Source organism: Phytophthora cinnamomi (genome assembly GCF_018691715.1).
Source record: "Phytophthora cinnamomi strain GKB4 chromosome Unknown Contig102, whole genome shotgun sequence".
Lineage (NCBI taxonomy): Eukaryota > Oomycota > Peronosporomycetes > Peronosporales > Peronosporaceae > Phytophthora > Phytophthora cinnamomi.
Genome location: NW_027151035.1, coordinates 786797 through 803385, shown reverse-complemented (window position 1 = coordinate 803385; position 16589 = coordinate 786797). Strand labels below are relative to the sequence as shown.

Sequence of the window (16589 nt, the reverse complement as noted above, 5' to 3'; positions counted from 1 at the left end):
CGTGCGTGTTGGGCTCGGAGCCCCCGTTCGTGTCGTAGTCTGCGTTTCCAGGTGCGTAGGACTCGCATTCCTCGCCCGCGTCGTAGCTGTCGCCTTTTTTTCGCATCGACGGCGCCACCGCATGGTGTCCGTCGTCTAGTACGGCATCAGCCCGTGGCGCAGGGGTTCCCTGGTCGCGTGAGGCTGGAGGCGACACTGGAGGCGCGGCATTCGGCGCCGTCCGAGGTGCCGTAGTGGCCGCCGTCTCCGTGTTCGTCGCCCGTGGCGCCACTGCCGTCGTCGGGGCCTCTGCGGTGTCGCCCAGCGCCCTGTCCTTGCCGTCCGCGCCGTAGTCCCCGTAGTTGAAGCTCGCCCGGCACTTAACGCCGTGCTGATCGTATCGTCCACGCTCGTTACTGTCGTCGCCCAGTGCACGTGCCGCTGCTCACGCTCGTGGAGGCGCTCGCTGCGTCTCGTGGCGGGCTTTGCCGCCTGCTTCACGCGCTTCTGGTCGGTCGTGGCCGTCACTGCCTCGTCGGTCGTCGCTGTCGTGGCCACACCGCCGTCCTCGTTAATCACCACTGCTTCCGGTCCATTGCCGTCACCTCTATCGTCGCCGTCCTCACACTGGCCTCCATGCCTGACGTCGCTGTAGGTTGGCTCGGAGCCTCCTCAGGCGTCGCCGTCGCCGTCGTTCCGCTCACTGCGCCGCTCGGTGGTACCACTGCTGCCGTGGCCAGCGCTGACACGTCGCTCGTCGTCATCACGCCATCCGGCGCTGTGGCTGCCTTAGTGCGGCCAACTGCCGTCGTTCCCGCCACTGGGGCACATGTAGTGAAGCGGCCGTCATCATCTTGTCCGTCTTGCCCGCCGCTGTCGTCCTGGTCGTCGCGTTACTCGGTGGCATCACTGCCGCCGCTGCAGGCGCCGGTTCGCCACTCGTCGTTTTCGCACACTCCAGCAGACGAACTCGCACTACCGTAGGCGTTGGCAGCGATGATGACGTAGGAAAATGGGTCGGCATACCAGCGACAGCTCCTGCAAGTAAAGCGGGCCCAGCGTTGGGACCAAGCGCATGTCGGCCACGTATTTGTCCAGCGAGGCATCCATGGGGCCTTGAATGGGGGCAGCCATCAAACCAGCATGGGAATGGCAGCACGTCACCGACTTGGCTGATGAGATGCTGTCGATCAGGACCGCCAGCATGCCGCCCGATCACGCTTCCAGCGTGGCCGCCGTGGTGCCGTCCGTCGAAAATCGGGTGGAAGTCCATTGGAACCGGCAGCATGCCGGCCGTACTACCGTCGATTGTCTCGGTGCGGTCGATCAGCACCGGCAGCATACCGTACATGCAGTCGGTGCAGCCGTCGTCGGAAGTAGCGATGGGGTGGCAGATCCGGTCGCCAGTGGAGCAATGATATTGACAGGGAGCACGGCTTGATCCCGGGCTTGCAAATCGGGAAATGAAAACCAGGATGCCAAACCAAAAATCTTGGCGCGATGCAGGAGGTTCACGGGAGCTTTTGGCGGGATCTTTGTGCCGCCCAATCACAAGCAGTGATCAAGTAAGTGTATCACGGGATTGGCGGAATCCGATGTGATCGACGCGTGATTGGCGGAAGCGAACCCGGCGTAAAAAAACTCGATTCCGATTCTTTGACGTGAAGTTGCATGTGTGATCGTTTGAATTATCGACTTCGTGCGCAGGTAAATCGCGAGTACGGGGGGTTGTAATTGTACCCGAGAAATACGCAATGTGCTGGAGAATTAACTGGAAGGAATTACAAACTAGAACAAACACGACAATACGTTTTGCGCTATAAGAACTACCATACTAGCCCTCAGCGGACACAAGCTATTAGGCATAATCAAATCGGCGGATCCATACTGAAGAGCTTCATGGTATTTTGGCCGTCGGAATCCGCTTGTGTCCGCGTAAGTGGGAGCGTCCCTGGCAAGCCAAGACGATCAAGAACGACTATTTATCGTAACTACTATGCGCGGCACGGCGTGCAAGACACGCTGTGACCTACAAACCGAAACTTTCATCATGCCTCGTGGGAAAATTTATTATTGGGCAGCCTATACGAACCATATCATTCGGTCCCCAGAGTAAGAGGAGAGCCGAACTTGATGAATTTGATCGAGAACCATGCCTGGTCTCCAGTCGTGACAACGTGGCTTCCTTCTTTCGTTCGGGAAACTTAATTTTCATAACTTATCGCTACTTGGAAATACCGATCAATTTCGATGGTACATCCAAGCCCTCAACAACATATTACTCACTGCTTTTTTTTTCTAACGTCACACTTGAGCCAAACACCCTATAGTACTGTCGAGCCGCACTCATGATCATTATAACGGCGGTGTTGCGTACAGGAGTGATCCTGGTATCACTGGTGGTAGCGCTACCAAGTCCACTTCATACTTACTCGTTTACCAGCATATTACTTACTCGTACCTTCAATCTCCACCCTGTCAACACCGAAACCCGCATTGATAGTGCTGCTAGGTTACTATTTGTACTGGGTCGCTTTGTGATCGTCTAAAATGACGGCTGTGTTAAATACCGCACTAATGATAATTGCCATCACCCACACAGCTAAGACTACCAGACGCTTACAACACACGCCCACTTGCTACTTTAAGTAATCGTTATCCACGCCTAAAATGGTAACTACAATATCGTTTGCACAGGACAAGTTTGGCCCGACCAGCATGTCGTGATCCACAAACGCTCAGGGATGTATCAATTATTGAGGTGGCACCGCCAATACAACTAACGCCAAAGAATGTATACTTGTAAATTACTGATACTTCAAGCAACATCTATTTCTAATGTCTACTCTGTTGCAGTGCCCAAGGCGCAACATTTCCGCGTCGAGGAGATCGTCCTCCTCCTGACTCCAAAAACATAGCAGATATATCGTGAACTAACCGTTGTCAGCTTTGTCCCCAAGACCAAGCGACATATATATATATATATATGTAATGAGAAAACATGCAAACTGTATGGTTGCGTTTCTGAAAAATGCGAATAATGCTGCATGAATCGCATACGGCGAGAGCACTAACTTACTCGGTGGATGCTTTAACAAATCCTAACCGACTCGTAGTACCAGGACTACCTACGTTAGCCTATTACATGTGTTTTCATGCACCTGCAAAACAATCCATACTCTTACGAAACGTAAAATAATTGTGTGTTTTTAACTAAACATGCCCACTATAACGTAAATTCTCTGTCCTGTCAGAGGAAATTCGTGTTGACGTCCAGCCAACCGATCCCGCGGTAAAGTCAAAGACTCGGAATCGAGGTTTTTTCCGCCGGGTTCGCTTCCGCCAATCCCGTGATACACTTACTTGATCACTGCTTGTGATTGGGCGGCACAAAGATCCCGCCAAAAGCTCCCGTGAACCTCCTGCATCGCGCCAAGATTTTTGGTTTGGCATCCTGGTTTTCATTTCCCGATTTGCAAGCCCGGGATCAAGCCGTGCTCCCTGTCAATATCATTGCTCCACTGGCGACCGGATCTGCCACCCCATCGCTACTTCCGACGACGGCTGCACCGACTGCATGTACGGTATGCTGCCGGTGCTGATCGACCGCACCGAGACAATCGACGGTAGTACGGCCGGCATGCTGCCGGTTCCAATGGACTTCCACCCGATTTTCGACGGACGGCACCACGGCGGCCACGCTGGAAGCGTGATCGGGCGGCATGCTGCCGGTCCTGATCGACAGCATCTCATCAGCCAAGTCGGTGACGTGCTGCCATTCCCATGCTGGTTTGATGGCTGCCCCCATTCAAGGCCCCATGGATGCCTCGCTGGACAAATACGTGGCCGACATGCGCTTGGTCCCAACGCTGGGCCCGCTTTACTTGCAGGAGCTGTCGCTGGTATGCCGACCCATTTTCCTACGTCATCATCGTTGCCAACGCCTACGGTAGTGCGAGTTCGTCTGCAGGAGTCTCAGCACACCTGCATCGTCGCCCCCCCCCCCCCCCCCCAGGTCATTAGGTGTGAATCTGGGGTGGTAACGAAGACATCCGCGGGCCCGTTGCGTCTGCTTCGCCGCCGGTATGCCGCTGGTCCATCCAAGAGCGGCGACGGATGTGTGTGATATAGCTGGCACTGTCAACGGCGACGGCGGTGCTGTGACCTAGCACCGAATCGTCCGTTGGCGCGCTGTCTCCTGCTGTTACGTGTGCACCAGAGCTGCCAGGTCTGCGGTTGTATCGATGGTGGGTGGTGGCTGCTGGTGCCAACAAGACGACTGCCATACTGAACAAATCCAGCTCTCGGTCCATGCTTGGCGTCGTCGCCGCTGCAACAAGCGGACCAGCCTAATTTGCGGCAGCCTTCGTCGGGAACTTGTTATCTGGCACCGATAGAAAATCACGATAGAACGCTAGTGCGAATCCTCGATAACGTAGAAGTACTGATGGGGTGGTAGATGTATTGCGAGGGTTACTGACCGCTCCCCCAATATGGGCTTATAGATGCAGTCTTGTTTAGACCGGCTATTGCTTCCGATTGTGGTGGTTCCGGCCCAAGTGGTTTGCATAAATGACAAGTTGAAGATCGTCCCTAGTCCATTGCGATAGACTACAAATGCGAGCATTATCTCCATTGTTGTCGTTGCGGCTTCTAACATAAACTTTAGACTAAACTGAATAATTACAACAAATTCACATGGCGCTGGGTGATGGAGCCAGTGCGAACTACGTCATGGGTTCTTCGGCTTCCAAAGGCCACGAGGTGTGGATCTTGGAGTCTCGGCGGCTGGTCAGGGCCGCCATTGCCCAAACGAGCGGTCTACACGGTCATTTCACAATTTTCAAGCCGGCCAGAAGATTATCCTTGCCGACCCCCCTTGCAATGTATAATGGACTGTCGTCAGGATAAACTCCAGGTTGTGCGGTTTGGCGTTGGGCAATGTATTGTTTGAATAACGGTTTGTATAGCTTCCGTTCTTAGCAGGCGGGGTGGCTTCCGATGGCAAACGGATATACCGTACGAGCACTCTCTCAGCCCCATTGGTATACTACGGAACTTCGGTTAAAGCCAACTTCGACTCCCTGCTCCCGGTGTTTGTCCCAGCCAATAATCGGGTAATGCATATTGCGAACTTCCACACGGTCAGTATGCCAACATATTGTTTTGAGACCAGGAATTCGAAGTCTCGTTTGGATCGTCACCGGACATTGATGATTTCGTTGAGATGCTGCCCGTCAAGGAGATGCACGCCGCGTACAAAGCATATTGTACATGCAGGTTCCAGCGAGTCCACAACTATGTACGGATGATGCGATGGTTCCAAACATGTCTGGAACATTCGGAGGTAAGCGGGTGCCCGTTCTTATAGAGTATTCGATTCAAACTAACCATACACCTATTTGTTCTAGATCACGCGTGACATGATCCATAGGCGGTTGTTATACCTTTAAGACTTCCTGGTCGAGAAGGCAGTGTGCCTGGATTTGCAAATTGAAGAGTATATCAAGATGAAAGCAGACGTTTCCGTTTCAAAGGCCGAATCTATGAAGGAAGATTCAATGATCTTCAGAAACTTTGGATGGCTATGAACGAGATCGACATAAACGCCAACCGTCTCCGAGTGAACAAGGTCTGGGAACAGTGTCCATGCGTTCCATGCTCCTACTATCGGGGCCCGGAATGGTTGGGCGACCAGCCACTCGACCTGGCTTATGAGGTTCTGCCGCCGAAGCCACTGTTCCATCTTGTAAGCCGCTGGTAGCTGTCTTGTTCAAAACAGTGGCTGGTTTCAATACATAATCTCTTATATGCACGTCATCTTTTTTGCTGAGCTCACTAATACACACCATCATCTTGCCAACGTGCACTATGATGGAAAATCAATATATGCAGTGCCATCCGTTCGTTTCGTTTTCATGTGAGGCTCATAATAGTCATTCAATGCCTAACGACCTAGTGAATACCTGGTCACTCGATTCTTACAGCACTACCACTCATCAGTATCAATATGTAGCAGCGCTAGCTTGCACTCATATGTACGTGCCCAACAGAAAAATCGATGCAGTCGTGCGATTTTTGTATTTTCTGGGTGATCAAGCCAGACCAAACTTTTGGATGGGTACATTGGCTTCCGTGGACCGCAAGATGAGACCTTAGTGCCTTTTCACGACTGTTCATGGCAGCTCAAGCCATAAACAGCGGCACACGTTCTCATTTTGTAAGATCCTCACAGGCAAACAGATAGACTGTCTATCGTATCGAAATCCCGCCGCTGGTTTGGCTGATGGAAAAGATCGTTGAGCGCCGGCATACCCGTAGCAACCCCGGCTCTGCAGGAACCGCATCCACCCCAGATTGTAAGTCAAGTATACAGGAGACAGTACCAAACATACTTTCACTGACAGATTACTGTTGGATGATTAGATGGCAGGGTAAATTTCATTGAACTGTGGAGGGTTCTCCTTCGTGAGGGATGGACGTCGAAGGCCGCACCAAGGCGCGGCTTAGACAAAACCGGTACAGATACATCCGCCCGGGAAGGAGCGTAGCAGGAAAAGAGGGCGAGGAATACTTCTTAGGCGAGGACAGTGTTGTGCAGAATTACATCTTGACGACAGGGAACGACACAGCTCAGTTCTCTGGTAAGATTTACATTTCAAAACTCAAAGGTATAATGACGGCAGCTGGAATGATAAAGCTTGTGGTGTTTATCTTGGTGCAGAAGAAGCTGGTAATGAGAACAGTGGTTGCTTCAATGATGAATCGGATATAATTCGTGGTTCAGGACATAATGGGGGTGGGAATTTGGACCGTGTGAGTGACGAAACCGAGCAGATAACGCAACCGGAAAACGGGGGGTTCATTGATATTGGAGACACTGCAAGTGGCGACTCAGGCGGGACCTCTGAATCGACAATTTGTGCTGTGTGTCATTTGGAATGTTCAACGGAGCGCTTGTGCTCAAATTGTAATAAGCCCATGCACCACTTCTGTTCGCATGATGTGTGCATCACTCTCGATCTCCGTGATGAACACGGTCAACGAATGGAAGATTTTGGAGAATACTGCTATTACAGTAGGCTATGCTATGAAAACGTAGCGTATCTGTCTATAGTAACACGAGAAGTAGACAGGGTTACCAACAACGCGAGTAGGAGGTCGACAGTTCCTGCTAGTGAACTTTCTTGCTCAACCTCTATTGTCCAGACTGCGGGTATGACGCCAAATAACATACCCGTAGCCCAAAAACTGAAGACCAAAGCCGGTCCCCAACCTACCCAAACTGTGCAAGCGACGTCCCGGGCGCAGAAGACTCAAAAGCGAAAAAGCGCGGAATCACATCAGGGACAGTCCAAAACGGCTTCAAAACGAAAAAAAGGTGGGCCTAAAACAACATAAAGCACCGTCAGTTAAGGGTAAGACAACGAAAAAGGCAGCGACAGACGTAGCTAAAGCATTCAAGGCCGAGCTGGTTCGGCGAGCGCGGGAGACAGCGAACAAGTATCTCAACGCGAATGTTGCATTTTCCCCAGCAGAAGAGCCATGGATGACTGCGAAGTTCTATCGTGATATCGGAGCCGCGTATCTTATTGGCATTGCAACTCGATATCAAGTTGCCGATGAACCAAATCTTGACAAAATTAGCGTTCCCACAGCAACTTTCAAACTTCAATGGACAAATACGGCTTTTCAAACGAAGGACCACATCCATGAAGTTTGTGAGGATGTTATAGTTCGTGGAATTGACCAGTTTGTTAGAATACATCGAGGTCAGGCAGCACTCGCTGAGTCGTGGAGTTCATTGTGTAATATGGTCCCGAAATATTCTGATATTCCCGCATTGACAGAATAGTTTGAGGAACAGGATGAAACGGGATATCGGGAGTTGAATACATTTCGAGGTCACAAGGAACTACACATACCTCTTAATCCTGACGAGGTTGAAGCCATACAATCTATGACATTTACACCGACAGGATCATTTGAACAGCCCATCGGTTTGTTCACACATGAAGATGGGTCTACGAAGACAAAAGTACATGAAGCTAGCAAAAGTCTGTTTGGTCACTCTGCAACGTCAAGTTTTTTTGCTTTTCTTCCGATTACGTTTTGGAAACAAGTTGTGGAATTTAGTAACTCCTTTGCTACAGAAAATGGTAATCCATCGCCTCATCCAATTGACCTAGGGGAGGTAATGATTTTTTCTAGGGGTTCTGTGGTATATGGCTCTTGTGGATAAAGGTAAGATGTTGAACTACTGGAGAGACAATGAAGAAGAGAAAAATATTTCCGGGAGCAAGATCGACAAACTTGGTGTCTGTGATGAATTGGAACCGATTCTTGTACATTCGTAAGAATCTGGCTTTTCGTGCGAAAGGGACAGATGCTGAAGTGAAAAGGGACCCTGCCGCAAGAATTCGTCCATTGTTTACTATGTTGAAGGCACGCTGTATTCGTCACATCCAGGTTGGCCGAAACGTAGCAGTAGATGAAGCAAGTATTGCGTGTCGCTCTCAATACACTCGGCACATAATTGTGTACAACCCTGGGAAACCCACTGGTAAATATCATTTTAAACTCTATATGTGCTGCTGCTCTACATCATGGCTAGTGGTGAACTTCAAGTTGCATTGCAGCAGCGAATTGCACGATCGGCTCGAAGGCGTTGTTAAGGCTTCGGAAATTGCACGACTAGAAAATCTGACGAAGGCATCATCAGAAGTTCGTCGACATGTACTTGAAGTTACGCACTCGCTGAATGGATCACGTCGAATTGTCAACACAAACAATTTTTATACCTCCTGTCTTCTGCTCTAAAGTTTACGTTCGATTGGGTTGTATGGTCGAGGTACTGTGCGATCTTCTAGTAAGCATTTCCCCCACGTCACCATGCTGGACCCAAAGGTGGACAAAGAGCGAGGCAGTTCAAAGCAAGGTGTTTGTCTAGAGAAACCATTGTTGCAGCAAGTTGGATGGACGGTTCCATCGTAAACGTCGTATCTAACGCAGACGATTCTGGAACGACCAGTGTCTTTCGTAGAATCAAGAATGAACGAGTTGCGTTTCGAGCCCCTACTCGTGTTAGTGAATACAACGCGGCCATGCAGGGGGTGGATCGTCATGATCAACTGAGAGGTCGTTTCTCCATAGCAAATGGTCATTCATTTAAATGGCACAAAACGGTCGCCATGGCAGTGATCGATATTGCAAGATGAAACGCCTATATTTGTCATGACATGGTTCAAGAGATGAGCAATTGTGGCGGTGCTGTTGATAGATATAGTGATGAGGACGGGTCGGAGCCAGAGTCGCATTCACCGCGAAGTGGTCGTGACAAGCACCGAGCATTTGTTGCAGCGCTTGCGCGTGAAATGTTTGATGGGACTTGGAAACGCTGGCAACAAGCTGAGGACGGTTTGGTGTACGCCGGGGGTGATATCACGGTCACTTCGCGTCAAAGTAGAGTCGATGGAGATAACACCAGCAGTGCAGGCGTTAGTATCCAACAACGGTGTGTTGCAAAGGAATCGATGCTTGTGCTCAAGGGACGGAGTCGAACGATGCGAGAATGTACAGTGTGCCGGTTAGAGGGGAGGTCGCCTACTCAGAAGACAGATTTCTGTGAATCACACAATGTAGCATTGTGCAAGCGTACATACCCGATTAATACAACTAAGCCGCATCTCTGCCAAGACGCAACTTGGACTTGCTGGCAGAAGTATCACCAATACTATCATCTCAAAAGGGTTTATACCCTTGCTGGGAATTTGATGCGGAGCTCCGACATTTACAAAGCCCAGGCTCTATTTCTTAAAAAACGGACCAAGAATAGTCAAGATTAGAGCATCACAGAGGGAAGAAAGCATCAGTTGGAGATGGATGACAACACATTATTCAATATATTTCCGTAGTGAGCTAGTTTCCTATGTAGCGCAAAAATACGACGTTTTCTTTTGGCTATAACTAATTTTGACGTGAATTGTAGCACTGTACCGGATCTTCAGCTGTGTCGAGTCACCAACGTTTTATCCAAAAGAGTTTGTGTCATCTATCACGGCCTTAGTAATGTCATCAATCAGCAGCCAGACGGTCGGAGCGATTCGCGATATTGGGTGGGACAGTTTTGAAGTTGCTGATGATCCCGGTCGATTCCTTGCGTAGCCGAGTTGGTGCTGTTGGAGATGTGTCGTCGAACTACGAACAAAAACGCTCTTCGGCGACATGGACCATGATGTAGAAGCCTGCGTATCCGTACATGACCATCACGTCCATGAACACTCTCAGTGAAAACTGGCATTTTTCCTCCTGAAAATGATCCGGTAGATGAGAAGCAGCAAACCCTTTTAGGCGACCGCGTAGATGTAGGGACTCCAAGCTCCAGACGCTTGCCTTAAGCCACGACGTCGAGAATGAACAGGATCCGCTGGATCACAGTCATAGCGGGATGTAGCGGGGATTGCTTTTGCGGTATCGTGCGGAGCTTCTCCTCTATTATCTCCTCAGCAAACTCGATAGCAACAGGAGGGTCGTTCACCTGGTCTAACACGCTGAAAGCCGACTTCAACCGATTGGACAGCTCCAATGGTGATGCGAACCTTGACAGATGACTACTTCTCACGCAACTTCAGCACTTCGTCGATGTGGGTGAGATCGGCGTCGGGTTTAAAGCTGATGATGTGGGTGTCGGGGAGACGATGAGAATGTGAATCGGCGTGACATGTACTGCATAACGACGGCACAGCGGTTAGCGCTGAAGTCAGGAGAGAGCAACCCAGCAACTTCGAAGGAACCGCCATCCACAAGATGTTGTCAGATAGCCGCTAGCTGTGTAGCTAGCGATGCCCACAGCGAAGAAGGAGGTCATGAGGATGTGCATCACGACCACCATGATGCGGGCCATTCGCTGTGGCTGTGACTGAGCTCTGAAGCTCTCCGCTGTTTGCATATACGTCTCACGGGACAAAATAAAGTGATATATTATTCCGTCGCCTTGGTTGGTCGAAAATGCGAGTGCCCGTGAAAAATCAGGGTATCAAAACAAGGTAGACCGCGACCACTTTAGCTTGGTGTTTGTATGGCCTCTGAAAGATTGTTACCCACTTTTGCTAAAAGGTACAGAATGTATTTTTATTATAACGAAAGGGTTAAAATAGAAATAATCCGGCCCCCATCGACAAGTATTTTTGAATTAACATTCTGGGATGGCCCCGACATGTTGCATGTCATCAGAGCTTTAGCCGTTGGATCCAAGTATTGCACGACAAGAATATTTGTACACTAGTTTCACATACTGCCAAACCGCACGAAGCAACTTCAGATACGAATACACCGCGTCCCCGGAAGATCTCAGCGAGTTCCAGTCAGTCAGCTCAAAGAAAACAATCGAGTTAAAGGACCCGAGGAGATGTCGCTCCGAGTGCCCAAGGCTTCAACGGAGGTTGTTCGTCTCCCCTTCTGGGCCTTCACGCTATGGTGGATCTTCATCCTCGCTATGCACGTGGTTACCGGCGCGTACAATGCGCTGTACGCGTATTGCTACTTGAGACTAGCGGAAACATTTCTCAACTTGTTCCTGGTCGCCTACCAGATTAGCATGCCTCCTCCGTATCATCACACGATAGCCATCGTCCACGCCACCATGGCAGCAATGCATGCTCTGTGCATCCTTCTTATGCTCGTGGGGTCAATTAAATACCGATCACTGGCATTCACCCCGTGGAGATCGTGCAACGCTAAAGCTAAGAGAAAGGATTCGAAAGCCAGCCGAACCAGCTCTGTCATTCTGGAGAGCTTTACGAAGGTCTACGACAAGGCCGCCGATCGACACGGCATCTTAGGAGTCAACGGGAGTCACTTCCACGCCGTTCACGTTTGTCGCGAAACCTTCGAGACTGCGCTTCAAACGATGCAAGCCTATCGCATGAGTATGCTGCTGCCAAGGGTTCTGCTTAACCGATTCTACGTCATTCTGCTTACGATCAACTGCTGGTCATCGGTCATCGTCTACTCGAATGTCTTCTTCAAGCGCGATGAGGCCCGTAGACGATTCGCAAGTATTGTGTTGGACTGCGCAATTGATTTCATGGCTTGTATGGGTATTGAGATCATCGTTCTGCTGACCTACCTGCCCGATTACGATCCGAACCTCCTCGGCTTCCCTTTTATCATTTGGTACAACGATGAGTGGTTGGCTCGAGCTCTGAACGAACTCAAGATGGTCGTAGTGGTCTCGTGGTCGGATCTGGCAAGTCGCGCCATCTTCTCATTTAGTCTGGTCATGACGACAACGAACATGAAAGAGCTGCTCCAGTTCTTACCACGAAACGAAAACCGAGTGAGTGTGTTTGTTCAAGCAACCAGCACCGTTGCTGACACAAGAACCGACAGTGACAAGTTTTGGCATGAAAAGATCAATGGCACGAGCTCCAAAAGCCCTGCTCACGTTTTACCGCCCATTCCTTCAAACCTGGAATCATCCAAACGATCTTTACTGAAGGCGGACAGCGACAGCTATCTCGACACTCGTCTGCGTACTCGAGGTGCACGTATGATGCTTCGGTTGGCTCATATTTTGTTTGGCGTCTGGGGTTTGGTCGTACTCATCCTTCACATCTACGCAGCAGCACAACCAACACTACGCCAGTGTCTGCTGCAGGTGAGACCGTGGGCAGTATCCAAACCGTCATGCTTCCTGGTAGGCCTCAATTGCCATGACCTGGAAATTACAGGCAAGAAAGACGAGGTCGAGCAGAAGTGGAGCGAATTCGACAGCTTCACGGTCGCCCAGCTCCTCATCCGCCACTGCCCCGAGCTCGAGATGCCAGACAGCTTCACCACCTTCCACCGCCTCCGCGACATCAAGATCTACAACACCACCATCGTGGAGTGGGGAGAGTCGGCTGCCATCACCAAGACGAACCACTCGGCCATGGAGTCGCTGCTCATGGTCCGAGTCAACATGACGGACGGCCTGCTGCCTGCGGGGTTCCACTCGACCGACTTCCCCCAGACCTTGCACGACTTCGAGTTCTGCGTGACGAATCTGCGTACACTTCCGGACGACCTGGACACCAAGTGGCCTCCCAACTCCATCATCCAAATGGAATACGGCCAAATGACCGTCGTGCCCCCGACGTTGGCTCGCCTCCAGCCATACTACTTGATGTTGGACGGGAACCCGCTGCGGGCTGTTCCCCCCGAGGTGTTCGAGGTGCAGGGCATGGGTTGGCTCAGTCTCAGCAACATGAAATTGGCTGAGCTCCCACAGAATGTGACGAATCTGTCGGTGGACTTGTCGTGGATTTTCATCGGCAACACCGAGATCTCCTTCTTCTGGAACTGGGCCGACCCACTTGTGATGCGGATGCAGAACTCGTCGTATCCCTGGATGGCTGGGCCTTCTCCGTATTGCGACCAACTCGCCAGGATCGAGAACGGCACTGCAACGTCTTTCAGTGTTCCCTTGCTACCGGAATACTCGCAGACGCTCATGGATCCGTCAGAGGCGAATCGCCAAGTACTGTCGCGCGGCGTCCTGTGCAACGCTGATCAACCATACAGGGGGGTATTCTACCCTCTCGACTATGAAGACGGCATCGGCGCTATTAGTACCCCACCTCCTCTACCTTTAATGGTTTAGACTAAAGCACAACGAAAAAAAATAGAGAACAGTCGTTTGTCTATCAACAAATGAGAATATTATAAACCATTAAAGAGTTGCAGTCGAAGCGGCAACTGCAACTTTTCCTCTGCATCAACTCCTCGTCGACTTGGGGGGAAAGGAAACTGGAAAGATTAGAGAAACTGGCAAACAGATTTAGAGACTTTTGTTGCCTCCGACTGACTGCAGTCCCCTAGCCTCCGCTCTCTTCACTCTCCCCCGCTCACTTCATTTTCTTGAGGTCCCTGGCCACTTCCTCCCGGAAGGCATCGCCGAACTCCTTCACCTTGGGCGCGTACGTCTCGAACGAGTTCTTGAGCGCGCCGGCGCCCGACGAGGCCATGGTCTTGGCGTCCTCCACGTGGTAGTGCGTCTTGAGCGCGAAGCGCTGGAAGGTGCGCGAGTTGGCGAGCGCCTTCACGGCCACGTCGTTCACCACGTAGGACACGAGGCGCTGGAAGAACGACATTCTATCGCGAGCTTGACTTGGTGCCTGGCGTGGAGCTTCTCGAATGGCCCAAGTAACTGATGGATGGTTTAACGTTGGGTGGCGTACACTAACTAACTATACTGGGTAACAGCCTATGCAACCGAATATTCCTGTGCTGCGGAGTACGTCGTCACGAGTTGGTTTCCACTGCCAGCACCATAGTGGAGACAGGTGCATTCCCGCGCGTCTTTGCTCGGTAGAGAACTATGATAAAGCATACCGTCCTCGCTATGTTTATCCTGCCGTGTTTCTGCCAATCGCGAGTGGCTGGACCCTCAGAATCACACCCCCTCCGCGCGACGACCTCCGTCCTCCCCCCACGCCGCCTGCAGACCGCACGCTTCGGCCACACACAGAGACCGACCGACTGACTGCCCCGAGCACCACCTCCCAGTCCCCCGCTCGCCGCCATGATGCTGACGAAGCTGCGCTCTTCTGTGGCCCCGCGCTGCATGCAGGCCTTCCAGGGTACGTGGCCCGTATACATCTCCACCCTCCCACCTAAACGCAGCTATCGAGAGAGAGGTGCACGCACCCGCGGAATGTGTTGTTGCCCACGCGCAACACCTAAAAAAAACAAAACAAAAACTCTCGAACCTCGTTTAGACAGTTGGTTAACTTCGCCACTCATATCTCTAACCGGTGCAATATGACGGTCGTGGATCATATCATATCGCAGGCCGCGTCGCCATGAGCTCCAAGACGCTCGTGGACACGTACGAGTCGCCCGACCACTACTTCGAGAAGGACCGCATCGACGCCGGCGACCCGTCCAAGCGCGCCTTCACGTACTTCATGCTGGGCGGCGCGCGCGTGGCCTACGCGACGGCGGCGCGCCTGGCCGTGATCAAGTTCGTGGGCAGCATGAGCGCGTCGGCCGACGTGCTGGCGCTGGCCACGGCCGAGTTCGACCTGAGCAACATCAACGAGGGCTCGACGGTCACCGTCAAGTGGCGCGGCAAGCCCATCTTCATCAAGCACCGCACGCCCAAGGAGATCGACCTGAGCAACCAGGTGGACGTGGGCAACCTGCGCGACCCGGAGACGGACGCCGTGCGCGTGCAGAAGCCCGAGTGGCTCGTGGTGCTGGGCGTGTGCACCCACCTGGGCTGCGTGCCCACGTCGGACGCGGGCGAGTACGGCGGCTGGTTCTGCCCCTGCCACGGCTCGCACTACGACCTGTCGGGCCGCATCCGCAAGGGCCCCGCGCCGCTCAACCTCGAGATCCCGCCCTACAAGTTCATCGAGGAGAACAAGATCCTGCTCGGGTAGGCTGAGATGCGACTGCTGTGGGTTACGGAGGGTTACGGTGCCGTCATATCGCGTTTACCTCATATCGGAAGAGAAACGTTTGGAACAGCGGGCGGCTGGCTACTGCGACAGACCAGGAAACAAAATACCAAAAACACTTTGATAAACTTGACCCGAGTGTTGTGGACAGATAGGTTGTATAGGGTCGACTTCAACAGCGACTTGAAGTGGTGTCGGTGTGCCGTTGTCTGGTTAAGGTGGGAGGCGTGCTGATGGCGTTGATGCTGTCGTCGAAGGCGAGCGGGTAGTACGGTCCTCGTTCCATGGAGTCGCAGTTGACAACTCGCGCGATTTCATGTCGATTCGCGTTGGACGGGTCCATGAGAACGGTTGAGTACTGCGGGGAAAGCGGGACTCCGAACGAGTCGGTCGTGTTGTCTTCGATTTTGCTGAATTGCTCACAGTAGGGGGAGCCACCAGCGACAAAGAGCGCAGGGCCGGTAGGGCGTCCTACAAGCTCATCCACCCAGGACCAGAAAAACGAGATGTTCGTGTAGTCGATCTCGACTATGGACAACGATGGCGATACATTCGTCACGTTGGGAGGCAGCTCGGAGATGCTCGTATCTCCGACGCCTAAGTATACCATGTCGCTAACCTCAAAAATCTCCGGAGGAAGTTCAGTCATCGGGTTCCCAGTCAAGTACAAGTAGAAGGGATTGAGTCGAGCGAGCACCGACGGCACCGTCTCGAATTGACTGTATTCCACTTGAATAATTGTCCCTTGCTGCCATTTCTCATCCAAGTCATCGGGCAAGTCGCGCAGGTTCGTGACGCAAATTTCGATATCTGTCAAACACTGCGGGAAATCGTGTGCCTGGAAACCTGGCGGCAACAAGCCGTCCGTCATGTTCACACGGACGATAAACAACGTGGCCATTTCCGGGTGGTTGGCATTGGTGATCGCGGCAGATTCACCCCAGGTGATGATAGTCGTATTGTAGACCTTGATTCCTCGGAGTCGGTAAAAATCGCTGAAGATATCCGGTACCTCCAGCGCTGGACAGTGCCGAATGAGTAGCTGAACCACCGTTGAGCTGTCAAATTCTCTCCATTTCTCCTCCACCTCTTCTATACTCCCGGATATCCCTAAAGTGTGGCAATCAAGTCCGGCTAGGTAGCAAGACGGCCGGGATACACCCCACG

At 51.9% G+C, this 16589-nt stretch overlaps 2 protein-coding genes across 2 annotated transcripts; one reads left to right on the top strand and one right to left on the bottom strand.

Annotated features, from left to right (window-relative positions):
* Nucleotides 1–13865: 13865 nt before the first annotated feature.
* On the bottom strand, nt 13866–14111 carry IUM83_08011 (uncharacterized protein; the record flags this gene model as incomplete). The annotated part of the gene is made up of 1 exon (XM_067932357.1): nt 13866–14111. One exon carries the CDS (start codon nt 14109–14111, stop codon nt 13866–13868), a length of 246 nt encoding a protein of 81 aa, XP_067783083.1.
* A 431-nt stretch (nt 14112–14542) lies between these two features.
* On the top strand, nt 14543–15404 carry IUM83_08010 (ubiquinol-cytochrome c reductase, iron-sulfur subunit; the record flags this gene model as incomplete). The annotated part of the gene is made up of 2 exons (XM_067932356.1): nt 14543–14600; nt 14812–15404. The coding sequence occupies 2 exons, from the start codon at nt 14543–14545 to the stop codon at nt 15402–15404; spliced, it is 651 nt and encodes a 216-aa protein (XP_067783084.1).
* Between the last annotated feature and the right edge of the window lie 1185 nt (nt 15405–16589).